The sequence below is a fragment of the Talpa europaea genome, assembly GCF_964194135.1.
Source record: "Talpa europaea genome assembly, chromosome: 7".
Classification (NCBI taxonomy): Eukaryota; Metazoa; Chordata; class Mammalia; order Eulipotyphla; family Talpidae; genus Talpa; species Talpa europaea.
Genome location: NC_140074.1, coordinates 1,762,528 through 1,776,134, shown reverse-complemented (window position 1 = coordinate 1,776,134; position 13,607 = coordinate 1,762,528). Strand labels below are relative to the sequence as shown.

The 13,607-nt window shown below is 59.1% G+C and overlaps 1 protein-coding gene across 1 annotated transcript; it reads left to right on the top strand.

Moving 5' to 3' along the window:
• Positions 1-1,419: 1,419 nt before the first annotated feature.
• CEL (carboxyl ester lipase) lies at positions 1,420-7,772 on the top strand (the record flags this gene model as incomplete). Its single annotated transcript, XM_084236292.1, has 11 exons — positions 1,420-1,485; positions 3,155-3,305; positions 3,391-3,513; positions 3,718-3,915; positions 4,366-4,496; positions 4,641-4,748; positions 4,850-4,967; positions 5,657-5,843; positions 5,996-6,199; positions 6,946-7,143; positions 7,424-7,772. 11 exons carry the CDS (start codon positions 1,420-1,422, stop codon positions 7,770-7,772), a joined length of 1,833 nt encoding a protein of 610 aa, XP_084092418.1.
• Positions 7,773-13,607: the final 5,835 nt, after the last annotated feature.

Here is a 13,607-nt window from a genome sequence, read left to right as displayed (position 1 = left end):
AGCAGGGCCCACAGGCAGGGGGTGCAGCTGGCAGCTTGCCCCTGGTCACACAGCCCTGCTGGCTGTTCTCTGGGAACGGTGCTTACTGCCGCCCTACTGTGTGCAGGACCTCACTGCTGCGCGGCAGCCCCCTCCCCTCCCGTTCCTCACGGCTGCCATAAACAACACTTCAGCCAACATCCTCGCGCACACGGGGCCCCCCACAGTCAGAATGACTTCCTGGAGAACAGCTTCCCGGAATCGGCAGAGCCAGGCAAGAGGCGTGTGTTAGCAGATGCACTTCCTTGTCCCCGGCAGCACCCGTCAAACCCTTTGCACCCCCGTCCTCAAGCTCCCCCAGCCGAGGGCACATTTGCCCCGGCCTGGCTGCAGGGCCTTCCGCCCCGGCCCTGGCTCCTCCCTCCCACATGGGCCACCAGCCGCCCTCCCCCCAGCCGCTCTGCCTCATGCCTGCAGCGAGGGCCCTGGCCTGCCTTGCAAGCAGGGCCCCAGACACCAGAAGGGCTCCCCAGAGGGGCTGTTGGCCCGGAGCGCCCGGGCTGCCCCCTGCGTGTGTCCCCGTCATTGAGAGGACTCTGCCGTGGAGCCCGTGTGTCCTCCGGGAGGCCCAGCCCGGTGGCCTTTCACTTGTCACCACTTTTTCTGGTCACCAAAGTCACGCGCAGTCACACGTTCCTGTGACCTGGCCTCTGTGTCCACCCGGGCGCCGGCTGAGGAAGCCCAGGGCCCTTGCTGAGCCCGCTCTCCTGCCCCTGCCTCCGGGCCTCTGCCCCGACGCTCGTGGGGATCTCCCCACACCCAAGGGCAGGGTCACCTGGTGCTAGTGCTCTGGGGCCCCGCAGTCACTCAGGCTGCACCCCAGGCCCTCGGCCAGCAGGTGAGCCACACAGGCTGACCCGTAGCCCCAGCTGTCTCCGTCCCCGAAGTCACTGGCCCTGGCCCCCAGGGGCCCCCTGCTGAACTTAGGGGCCAGCAGGGCTCGGAGGCGAAGCACCCCCACGCTCTTAGGGGGAATGAGCTCCAGTCAGTGCCTGAACCACACCCCGGGGCACGGGGCACAGGGCTACTACCCCCGCCCTGCGGCCTGCCGGCGCCACCTGCCTCGGCTCCCAGGTGGGCAGCCACCTGCACAGGTGCACCGACAGCCCTGCAGCCTTGGGAAAGACGGCCAGTTCCTGTGAGTGCGTGTGTGCACACCCGCCCGCATGCGACCTTGGCCCAGGCTGAGCCCGGCTGGGGAAAGCAGCTGCCTCCTAGCCCCAAGTACGGCCCTGGCACAGGTACAGCCCCAGGTACAGCCTGGAGGGCAGAGCCGGAGGAGGAGGAGGAGGAGGAAGGGGCCCTCCGCACAGCGCTGGCCGCTGGGCTCCATAAATAGCCCCGGCCAGCGGAAGGGCCGCCCAGAAGCAGGAGTGCACCATGGGGCGCCTGGGGCTGTTCGTCGCAGGCCTGGCCTGCTGCCTGGCCGCAGTGAGCGCCGCAAAGGTGAGCGAGAGGCCGGCAGACGGGGCCAGGCCTCTCCTGCTCGGGCAACCGGGAAACTGGGGAGCCGGGGTGCAAAGGAGGGCAGATGGACAGACGTACCGAGCAGGAAAAACAGCCAAGAAGGAGCCTCCAGCCGCGCCAGGACAGCGCCTCTGGGCCCCGCTCTGAGCTTTGGGTCCTGCACTCGTGGGGTGACCGGGCACCCAGGGCTCTGGCGTCTCATAGGAACCAGGGGTGACTTTCAGTGCAAGCAACTGCCAGGAAGAATTCGGGGCGCACTCACACTCAGCGAAAAGCCGTGCTCATCCGCACTGCAGGTGTCACCAGCACCCTGGAGTCGCAGCTCCGAGCCGGCGGCCTGCCCGCAGTGCCTGGCTGCCCCTCCTCTCCCCACAGATGGAAGTGTCCCCTTTGATGGAAGGGGAGACAGGGGTGCAGAGCCCCTGAGTGGTTTGCCCCCCACCTCACAGTCGGCGGTGCTGAACAGGAATCTGAATCGGGTGCAGGTGGGGTGGCTGCCGATGCGCCCCATCTCCGGAGATGCGCCCCCCTCATCCAGTGCTGCTCCCCTCCCGGCCAGCCCTGCTTGGCAGCCCCCGCGGGTGTGAGGGACCGGCAGGAAAGCCACACACAGAGGGGGGTTGCCAGCCATTCCTGCACCTGCAGGGCTCCAACAGGCGCCCCCAGGCCCACGACGGCTCTCCCACCTGCCAGTGTCCAGCCCTCAGCCTGTCCCTCGCCCAGGGACCCTCACCCCAGGTGCCCCATGGCCCTGGAGGCGCAGGCAGGTTCTGAGGCCACCTCAGGACCTCAGGCCAATTTCAATCACACAGAGACTCTTCTGAGAGGTGACTTCCCTGTCCCCCAGGCACTGCCCTGGCCCTGGCCCTCTCCCAGCAGCAGGGACTGGTCAGGAATATGCCTGGAGGCCTGGAACAAGGATGCTTGGATGGTGGAGGTGGGGGGAGCTCTGGGGCCCTATTAGCTTAGGGCCCTCTCAGGCCCCGGGGGTGGTGATGAGGTGGGCGGCCCATCTGGCCCCGGGGGCCTGCGAGTCTTGCAGGGTGGGAGTGAAGGAGGGAGGGGGGAGGGACAGGAGCTGGGCTTGGAGGTCAGGCGGCCGCTTCCCAGCTGGCGACTCCAAGCAGGAGAGCCTCCGGGGGGGCGGTGGGTGACCATCAGCCTTCAGGAGTCTCCCTGGGGGCCAAGGGGGCAGCCCCGGGCGCAGCGAACTGCCCAAGGGAGCGGGAGGCACAGATGGCTCTGCCGGCCGGGGTGGGGGCTCCTGGTCTGACGGGCTGCGGGGCGGCTTGAGCGTGGGGTCAAGGGGGGAGGCTGGGCCGTGCTCAGGGAGCCAGGGATGGACAGGGGAGTCAGTGCGCCGGGGCGCCGGGCAGCACACAGGCCTTGGGGGGACACTGCCCACTGCCGCCCTGGTCCGCATGAGAAAGCGGTGGCCATCACGGTGGCGAATGTTCACCCGCCTCTCCCAGCCTTCGGGAAGCCTTCTGGGGTGAGATCCGAAGAACAGGGCTCCCCAGGGGATGGGGGGACAATATTCTGGCTCCCCCCACAGTGTGGACAGGCACAAGGACCGGCCCTCCTTGAGACAGTCTCTGGAGCGCCCCTGCCCCTCCCCTGTCCAACCCAAGCCCTGTTCCCCACCCAGCTGGGCGCCGTCTACACCGAAGGAGGCTTCGTGGAAGGTGTCAACAAGAAGCTCGGTCTCTTTGGCGACTACGTCGATGTGTTCAAGGGCATCCCCTACGCCGCTCCCCCTAAGCCCCTGGAGAAGCCCGAGCGACACCCCGGCTGGCAAGGTGGGCGTGGGCAGGTGCTGGGCAGGGCCCCAGACGGAGCGGGCCTGCTGGCCGCCCACCCACAACTGCCTCTGGCCACCTGCAGGGACCCTGCAGGCCAAGGACTTCAAGAGGCGATGCGTGCAGGCCACCATCACCCAGGACAGCTCGTACGGGGACGAGGACTGCCTCTACCTCAACATCTGGGTCCCCCAGGGCAAGAAGGAAGGTCTGACTCCCCCCAACCCCAGCCCCCTGCGGGAAGCTCCCAGCGATCAGGGCCCAGGCCCTGCCCCGCGGCTGTTCTGGGGCTCCGCAGCCCAAGCCCCCTGACACCGGCAGGGGAGGGGTGCTCATAGCCGCTCCCCAGCCAGGGGCCAGGCACTCCTGGAGGGAGGGTGTCGGGGGTCACCCGCTGCTCCCTCCTCCTCAGTCTCCCGGAACCTGCCCGTTATGATCTGGATCTTCGGGGGAGCCTTCCTCATCGGGTCCGGCCATGGACCCAACTTCCTCAAAAACTACCTGTACGACGGGGAGGAGCTGGCCACGCGGGGCAATGTCATCGTGGTCACCTTAAACTACCGCGTCGGCCCCCTGGGCTTCCTGAGCACCGGAGACGCCAACCTGCCAGGTCTGTGCGGCCTGGGTGGGCGTGAGCCCGAGGCCAGGACGACCCTCATCCCCAAGCCCCCCGACGGCCACCAGAGGGTTCAGAATCCCACTGGCAGAGGCAGGCCACGGAGATGGACTGTAAGACGCAGGAGGAAGAGGCTGCCAGCCGCAGAGAGACAGACAGCGACCGGAGAGCCTGGGGGCCGGGGTGGGGAGCAGAGAGAGACAGAAATGAGGGGTGGAGGTGGGCACTGAGGGGCAGACAGACAAGAGTGACCGTGGCAGAAAGGTCCCCAGGCCCAGGTCCACGGCCCACAAGCACCCCACCCCACCCGCCTCCTGGGGACCCACTATTCACCACCCCGAGGTCCCCCGGGAGCCCCTGGGGTAGCTCCTCATGTCCTACTTGGATGCAACCCCCCGGGCCCGCCCTGGCAGCAGCCCAGGGTGCTGACAACGCCCCACCCAGGTAACTACGGGCTCTGGGACCAGCACATGGCCATCGCTTGGGTGAAGAGGAATATCGCAGCCTTCGGAGGGGACCCCAATAACATCACCATCTTTGGGGAATCAGCTGGAGCTGCCAGTGTCTCCCTGCAGGTTTGGGGCTGCTGGCGGGAAAGACCTGCCCCCAAGGGCTCAGGAGGAGGCGCTGGAGGCTGGAGGGGCAGGGCAGAGCAGACCTGCGGGGGTGCCTGCTGAGCCAGGCTGGGCCGTGGGTGACAGGACCCCTCTGCGTTGCAGACCCTCTCTCCCCACAACAAGGGCCTCATCCGGAGGGCCATCAGCCAGAGCGGTGTGGCACTGACTCCCTGGGCCATCCAGAAGGAGCCCCTCACCTGGGCCAAAAAGGTATGGGCGGGAATGGGGGGGGCCGTCTTCCTTTCCACTCCCTGCCCTGGCCCCACCCCCCGCTCACCGAGCTCCGGCCCACCCACCTGCCCTTCCCCCAGATCGCCGAGAAGGTGGGCTGCCCGGTGGACGACACCGCCAGGATGGCCAAGTGTCTGAAGGTCACGGACCCCCGCGCTGTGACCATGGCCTATAAGTTGCCCTTGCGGGGCATGGAGTGTGAGTAGGGGCTCCGGGGTGGGGGGTGCAGGGCCACTGTCAGGAGAAGGGAGGAGGGGTTCTGAGGCCCAGGGCACCCGCCTGACCCCTCAGGGGTGCACAGGGGGCAGGAGGGCCGTCCTCTCCTGGCCTCAGGGGGCCTCATGCCTTTGAGAAGCTGATGGACGTCTGGGCCCCACCCCCAGGGACACACACAATTTTAGAGAGATTTGGGGATCCCAAGAGGCTTTGTGCAAGCCAGTCACGCATTCTTCCCTCGCCCATTCACCCAGCCTTCTCTAAACCCCTGCGTGGCCACTGGCCCTTCCTGTCCCGGGGACCCTGACCCCCAGGAAGGCTGGGCCCAGAGGCCACAATCCACTCTTGCTCCTCTGGTCAAGGACAACAGGGGCGCCTCATGTGCATCTTTGCCGAACCCCAGAAATGCAAGGCGAAACAGCCAGAACAAACCTGGCCCCAAAATCAAAGCAACAGACGAGGCCAGGGCTGCCCCCACACACCCCTGCACAGGCCGCCGCTGCAGAATCACCCTGCCCAAAGCCGAGGTCCCAGGCCCAGGAGCCCTGGTGTAGGCCAGAGAGGGCAGGGTTGTCCCCTGGGCGTTGTCGGGGTGGAGTCACCCCGAGACCTGGCAGCCAAGGGGCAGGTGAGTTCTGGAAGGTTTGAGAACCCTGTGGTCCTCCACGCAGACCCCATCGTTTACTACCTCGGCTTCCTGCCCGTCGTGGACGGAGACTTCATCCCCGACGACCCCATCAACCTGTTCGCCAACGCGGCCAACATCGACTACCTGGTGGGCACCAACGACATGGACGGCCACTTTTTTGCGAACTTGGACAACACAGCCATCAACAACAACAAAGTGCCCCTCTCGGAGTAAGGGGGCGCGGCGGGGCGGTGCTGGGGGGAGGGCCAGCTGCGCGGGGAAGGTGCCCCTGCTGGAGGGCCGTGGGTGGCTTCCGCAGGGTGGGCGTCAGCCCCCTCCCGCTGGCCCTGGCTGGCGGGTGACGGAGGCTTGGTCCTTGCAGCGAGTACTTCTACAAGCTGGTCAGTGATTTCACCTTCATCAAGGGGTTCAGGGGCGCCAATGCCACCTTTGATTTGTACACCGAGTCCTGGGCCCAAGACTCGTCCCAGGAGACCAAGAAGAAGACCATGGTGAACCTGGAGACGGACATCCTCTTCCTGATTCCCACCAAGATCGCCCTGGCCCAGCACAAAGCCAACGCCAAGTGAGAGGGGGGCGGGGAGGCTCTCTGGGCAGGCAGCGGGGCCCCTCCCACTTGGCGAGGGCTCCTCTTCCCTGCTCAGCCTCAGGGAGGGGTGAACCCCCCCCCCCCAATCCTTTGCCCAGCCCGGCACTCTCTCCCTTACTTGAAAGCGCTTGAGTCTCCTTCCCTCCGGCCCGCGTGCTGGAAGGGCAGATGCGGGATGGTGCCCCAACACTCCTGGGGTTTCCACTTTGCCAACTTAATAACAGAGGCCTGCGGCCTCATTAAAGACCTCGTGTAATCATGGCCAGTGAAAACAAAAATCAGCTGGGAATGCGCAAAACATAGGCGGGCAACAGGAACCTGGAAGCTCGGCCCCGTCCGGAGGGCCGCCGGCCAGAGCGGCGCGAGAGCTGGGCGACAGCTGCACGACACAGCGCGCTCCGAGCTTCCCATCGGTCAAGGCAAAAGGGGAAACATCCGCAGGTGGAGTCTTGTCCAATTAAATGAAGGACAGAAAGACCCGTGGAGAGAGAAAACCACTCTTGACCGAATCAGGAGGAAGTGGCCGCCAGGCTTTGGTGGCGGGGAAGCAGCCGGGCCCGCGAAGCTTCCCAATTTTCCTTCCACGGCGCGAGAATTCCGGTTCCCTCTTGCATCTGGTGGGAATTCCCCAGACCACGGCCCCGGTGACCTCCCTGCAGGGTCAGGCTCGGGCCGGCGCGTCAGTGCCCTGCTGATCTGGGTGGTCTCCCTCCTCTTCTCAGGAGTGCCAAGACCTACTCCTACCTGTTCTCCCAGCCCTCTCGGATGCCCATCTACCCCAAGTGGGTCGGGGCCGACCACGCGGATGACCTCCAGTACGTCTTTGGGAAGCCCTTTTCCACCCCCTTGGGCTACCGGCCCCAAGACAGGACTGTTTCCAAGGCCATGATCGCCTACTGGACCAACTTTGCCAGAAGCGGGTAAGTCAGGGGTGAGGTTGAGCCTCCTGCCACCGGGCCCGGCAGACCTGGCTTCTGGCCCCTGCTCCCTCACACTTCACCTCCCTGAGCCTTGAGGTCCCGGTCTGTGTGTAGATGGAAATGAGCTCTGGACTTGTGGGTGCCCGGCCAGGCCCCAGGATACAGGGAGGTGCCCCGGCTGTTGGGGCCAGCGCCCAGGGTTGCCCAAGCAAGCCGGGCAGAGCTGGGCCAGGGCCTCCGGTCTCTGACGAGCCCCCACCCGGCCTTTTCTCACCCACAGGGACCCCAACATGGGTGGGGCGGTTGTGCCCACCCACTGGAAACCCTACACCGTGGAGAACGGCGACTACCTGGAGATCAACAACAAGATTGACGCCAGCTCCATGAAGCAGCACCTGAGGTCCGAGTTCCTGCACTACTGGACGCTGACCTACCATGCGCTGCCCACCGTGAGCGGCCCGGAAGCCACCCCCGTGCCCCCCTCTGAGGACTCCAACGTGGACCCCGTGCCCCCCTCTGAGGACTCCAACGTGGACCCCGTGTCCCCCTCCGAGGACACTGAGGGGCCCCCCGCACCTCCCTCCGAGGACATTGAGGGGGCTCACATGCCCGTAGTCATCGGCTTCTAATGCCCTTGGCCCCAGAGGGCCCCCTCCCCTCCTGGGCGCCCCTAAATAAAGCCTCATCTCTCTCCATGTGGCAGCTTTCTTTGCCCCACTTTGGTCAGTTTGCAACCCCTGCCCCCACACGTGTGATGCAAACCCACAAGTTCCCAATGAGGGGTCAAAAGAAGACCCCCTAAGAGCAGCAGAAAATGACCCTTTTCCTCCAAACTGTAGAAAGGCAGCTACTGTCCGGGGTCGGGAAATGGTTGTTTTTGAAAGCTGGGGTAAAGCATAAGCCATGCTCCTTTAACTATTTTCAGGAGTACAGTTTGCTGACATTAATCCCATCCACACTTGTGCGACCATCACCGCTGCCCCCAAAACATTTCAGTCACGCCAAGCGCAGCCCGCCGGACCTCTCCACCCCCACTCGCCACCAGCCCCGCATCGGCTCCACTTTGTCTCCACGTCCCTAGGCCGGGGATTTTTTTTTTTTTTTGCATAGCCCTGGGGTGCAGGCCAGAGGAGCAGGGCCTGAGAGGATCCACCTGAGACAGAGGGGGGCACAGAACAGCCTGCGCCAGGCATTTCTTAAGCGGCACCCTAACATTTCCAAGGTTCACCCACGTTGTCACAGCAGAACTCCCTAAGGCCGAACACCCCCGCGCCAGCCGTCGGGGCAGGACTGCCGTGACGGTCTGCGGTGAGGTCCCCCTTTCAGACTTCGGCAGCTTGAGTCTTGCCTCCTGTTGTCTTAGTCAATAATGGTTTGTTGATCTTGTCATAAAACCAACATTTGGTTTCGTTGATTTTTTTTTTTTTTTACTGTTTTTCTATTCTCTGTTTTATTTCTGCTCTAATCTTCCTTTCTTCTGCTTTGGGTTTAATTTGTTCTTTTCTAGTCCCGTAAGGTACAGAGTGAGGTCACTGATTTGACATCTTCTTTGATGTGTCCACAGCTAGGAAGGCGCCTCCGCGCTGCTTTCACCGCACACCGTACATTTTGGGACGTGGCATTTGTCCTCGTCTGTCTCAAGGCCTTCGCCAGCATGTGTGTGTTTCTGAGTGTGTCGCTTCATTTCCACGTATTCATGAGTGTTCCAGCTTCCCTTCTCCTGTTGACTTCTGGCTTTACTCCACTGTGACTGCAGGACGGCAAACTCTCAAGGTTTATGACGGCTGAGTGTACGATCGAACATACGGTTATGCTGAAGAAAGTTACCTCTGGGATTACAATGAATATCTTAAACTTTTAACAACCCAATTTGAATAATGCCACATTTCATAGTCGGTAGTTGAGCAATCCTTAAGGATCTTTTCCTTCTGTTTGTCCTAGACATTACTGGAAGTGAGGGGTTAAGACCTTCAACTGTTCATCCCTTTCTTTTTTAAAGATTTTTTAAAATTTTTTTTTAATAGAGGCATGTTTATTTATTTATTTATTTGTTTGTTTTGTTTATACAAGCACTGGGTACAGTCAGAAGCGCGGGAGGGTGAGAGAATTCACCAGAGCCAGAGCGGGGAGCAGAGCAGGCAGAAGGACCGAAGGACACTGCTGAGGGGAGCAGCGGGCGGCAGGAGAGGTCTGCGCGCCATGTGGGACCCTCCTCCGGTGGCCGGGGAGCAGCCGGGGATCGAACCGGCTGCAGAGGCTGCGGGCAGCTTCGCAACCCAGCGCTCAACCGCTGCGCCACCGGGGAGGCCCAACTGTTCATCCCTTTCTTTGTGCCAATTTCTGCCTCACGTGCATGATGAACTGATATGTTCACAGCTGCCATTTCTTCTTGGTGAACATGTACTCAATATAAGCTGACCTGGTCTCTTGTTATCTGTTTGACTTAAAATCTATTTTGTCTGATAACAGAACTACCACAGCTGCCTTTCCTCATTTCACGGGATATCTGTATTTATACTTTTTCTTTTTTTTTTTTTAAACATTTATTTATTTATACATGCACTGGGTACAGTCAGAAGCGCAGGAGGGTGAGAGAATTCACCAGAGCCAGAGCGGGGAGCAGAGCAGGCAGAAGGACCGAAGGACACTGCTGAGGGGAGCAGCGGGCGGCAGGAGAGGTCTGCGCACCATGTGGGACCCTCCTCCAGTGGCCAGGGAGCAGCCGGGGAGCAGCCGGGGATCGAACCGGTGCCGCAGAGGCCGCGGGTAGCTTCACAACCCAGCGCTCAACCGCTGCGCCACTGGGGAGGCCCTGTATTTATACTTTTTCTTTCATCCTTTTCATCTTTGTGATCCAAAGACTCTCCTCAAATACAACATGTACATAGATCATGGCTTTTAATCTGTTTTGCCAAACTATGACTTTTAATTGGAGAATTAAACCCACTTAATTATGGTCATTACAACAAGGACTTCTTTCGTCCATCAGGCTATTTATCTCGTTTCACACATTTTTGTTCCTCAATTCTTCCATTATTACTTTTTACAGACTGAGCTGATTTTCTTCTAGCACACCATTTTTTTTGTTTTGTTTATTTATTTATTTATTTATTTATTTATTTATTTATTTATTTATTTATTTATACAAGCACTGGGCACAGTCAAAAGCGCGGGAGGGTGAGAGAATCCACCAGAGCCAGAGCGGGGAGCAGAGCAGGCAGAAGGACCGAAGGACACTGCTGAGGGGAGCAGCGGGCGGCAGGAGAGGTCTGCGCGCCATGTGGGACCCTCCTCCAGTGGCCGGGGAGCAGCCGGGGATCGAACCGGCGCCGCAGAGGCCGCGGGCAGCTTCGCAACCCAGCGCTCAACCGCTGCGCCACCGGGGAGGCCCTCGCACACCATTTTGATTCCCTTCTTTCCTGTGTATTTCTAAAATCTTATTTTCTTGCTGGTTACCTTTGGGATTATAACATCTTAAATTTATAACAACCTACTTAGCATAATACCAAGTTGCTTTCAGTGGTATATACTCAGTTCCCTACCTCCATCCCCCCACCCCCACTCATGTGGCTGTCGCCAGATTTTAACCGTATACATTGTGTTCACATGAATGGAAACGTATTGTCTTATGAATTTGCTTTTAAAAATCACATAAAAAAGGAGCTACAAATCAAAAGTGCAATAATAGACTTCCATGATTACCTAGGAGTGCCCCTACCCGTGCTCTTACTTTCGCATAAGGCTTTGAGTTGCTCTCCAGGCCTGACGCCTCCCTTGAACAGATCTTGTAGGGCAGTTTATTCCCAGGCGTTTCATCCTATTTGGCACTGGACATGGAACTGTCCTCCCGAATCCCCTTTCTTTTGATACATCACTTGCATATAGAAGTGTCACCGATTTGGGTGTACTGATTTTGTATCCTGATACCTTACTGTACTCACTTATTATTTCTAGGTTTTTTTTTTTTTTAATATATTTTAAAAGCAGGCTTAGGGCCTCCCTTGGTGGCGCAGCGGTTGAGCGCTGGGCTGCGAAACTGCCCGCAGCCTCTGCAGCGCCGGTTCGATCCCCGGCTGCTCCCCGGCCACCGGAGGAGGGTCCCGCATGGCGTGCAGACCTCTCCTGCTGCCCGCTGCTCCCCTCAGCAGTGTGCTTCGGTCCTTCTGCCTGCTCTGCTCCCCGCTCTGGCTCTGGTGAATTCTCTCACCCTCCCGCGCTTCTGACTGTACCCAGTGCTTGTATAAATTAATTTTAAAAAAAAGCAGGCTTATTAGGAAAAGGGTTAGAAAAGTAAAGTACACTTGCATAGACACCAGCAGGCAGGAAGAGCTGCCCCCGAAGGGACGGGTTTGCTAAGCGAGGCCTGCACGGTTGCAGGCAGGAGGCCTATGACAGGTCATGGGCAGGCAGGAAGTCTGCAGTCCTGCAGCGGGAGAGAGGTGGTGAAAAGAGGCACCTGCATAGTCACAGGTGGGCAGTGGGAGTGCTGCCTAGTTCCAGAAGTTTTTCAGAGTCCTTTTGTTTCTCTAAGTATGCTAGATGTCATCCGCGAACACTGACAGTTTCACTTCTTTTTCCATTGGGATTCCTTTTATCTTGTTCTTGCCTAATCGCTTCAGCAAGGACTTCCAAAACTACGTTAATAGTGGTGACCGTGGCCATCCCTGTCTTGTTCCTGCACTGCTTTCAGCTTTCCAACATCAACTCTGACGGCTGCGGGTTGGTCTTTTATATGACTTTTGTAATATTTATATAGGTTCCATCTATGCCCATTTTTTAGAGAGTTTTTATCATACATGATGTTGGATCTTGAGGAATGCTTTTTTGGCATCCATTGAGACGATGGTGTGATTTTTGGCTTCTTGATCTGACGGATGACACTGGTGAACCAGCCCTGGGCCAAGAAATCAGCCCTACTCGATCGTGGTGATTCCAGCGCCCCCTCTGCTCCCTCCCTTGCTGTCCCTCAGCAGCCACCAAGTTTCGGTTCTTCAGCTCTTTGGGGAAGTCCTGAGACTGTGTAGCTGGGATGAAGCATCTGGAGCTTCCTATGGCCACATATTCATCTTTTACAGGTTGTTTTAAAAGGGGAGGCACCCCGGCCTCTCTCCCTGGGTGGGTAGGTGGGTGGGTGGGTGGTCTCACGAGTCTCGCTTCTGCCCGCTGGGCTCTGCCCTATTCTGTGTTTCCATTTACATTATCGTACTTTTCAGCTCCAGAATTCCCATTTGGCTCCTTTTGATAACTTCTAGCTCCTTGTTAAATTTCCTATTTGTTCTTACAGTCTGTTGCCGTAGTTTTTTTTGCCCATGGTTTTCAGTCGATTTAACGGGCTAAGTCATATTCATGTTCTGGGCTTTTCCTCGGAGTGTTTCTGTCAAATTCTTTATTTTCCCCTGTGATCAAGCTTTCTTTTCCTGTTGCTTTTATGCCTTGTAATTCACTGACACCTGGACCTGGAGTGTTACCTGTGGGAGCCGTGGGGCGCTCTCCCCCTCGGGGGCTCTCCTCCTGCAGCGACATTCCCCCTCTCTCCGCGAGCCCACTGCAATTCTTTTTTTTTTTGTTGTTGTTGTTGTTTTTATTTTTTAAGATTTATTTATTTATATTTTATTTATACAAGCACTGGGTACAGTCAGAAGCGCGGGAGGGCGAGCGAATTCACCAGAGCCAGAGCGGGGAGCAGAGCAGGCAGAAGGACCAAAGTACACTGCTGAGGGGAGCGGCGGGCGGCAGGAGAGGTCTGCGCGCCATGCGGGACCCTCCTCCGGTGGCCGGGGAGCAGCCGGGGATCGAACCGGCACCGCAGAGGCCGCGGGCAGCTTCGCAACCCAGCGCTCAACCGCTGCGCCACCGGGGAGGCCCGAGCCCACTGCAATTCTGCCTCATTGTTTCGGGGTCCAAGGGTGGCCTGGCAGAGCACCCCCTTCCATCAGGCACCCCCTGCTCATGTTTGTGTGAGGGTCCAGCGCCCACATTGTTGATTCTGATGGGTTTTATCAGTTTCGTGGTTGTTTACAGGCGTGACTGAGCCCTGGAGCCTCTCACTCCACCATTTTCTGTCACAGACATTACTTTTAAAGTAACGTGTCGGAATTCCAGAGGTGTCACTGTGCCCTCCAACTCTAAGACACCCCAGGCGTTCTGAGGGGTGCCTCTGCACCAGTGACACCTGTGCTGTGAAGGGGGACTGGCTCACTCCTCTGGTGAGTCGCAGGGGGCGGGGGTGCCCTTCTCACTCCTTCTGCACAAAACAAGCCCAAAACCCGCAAGGTCTCTTACCTGGTCACACAAGGTGAGCGTCTGTGTCTTATTCAAATCAGCCAGGAAATGAAGGACTAAAACCATCACTCCCAGGCTATAGTAGAAACAGGATTTTAATATAATATTCAAGTCTACCATTTGCTATTTACAACAAATAAATATTGCCCCTCCCCAACTGGTAAACATCTTTTTGCCCTTTT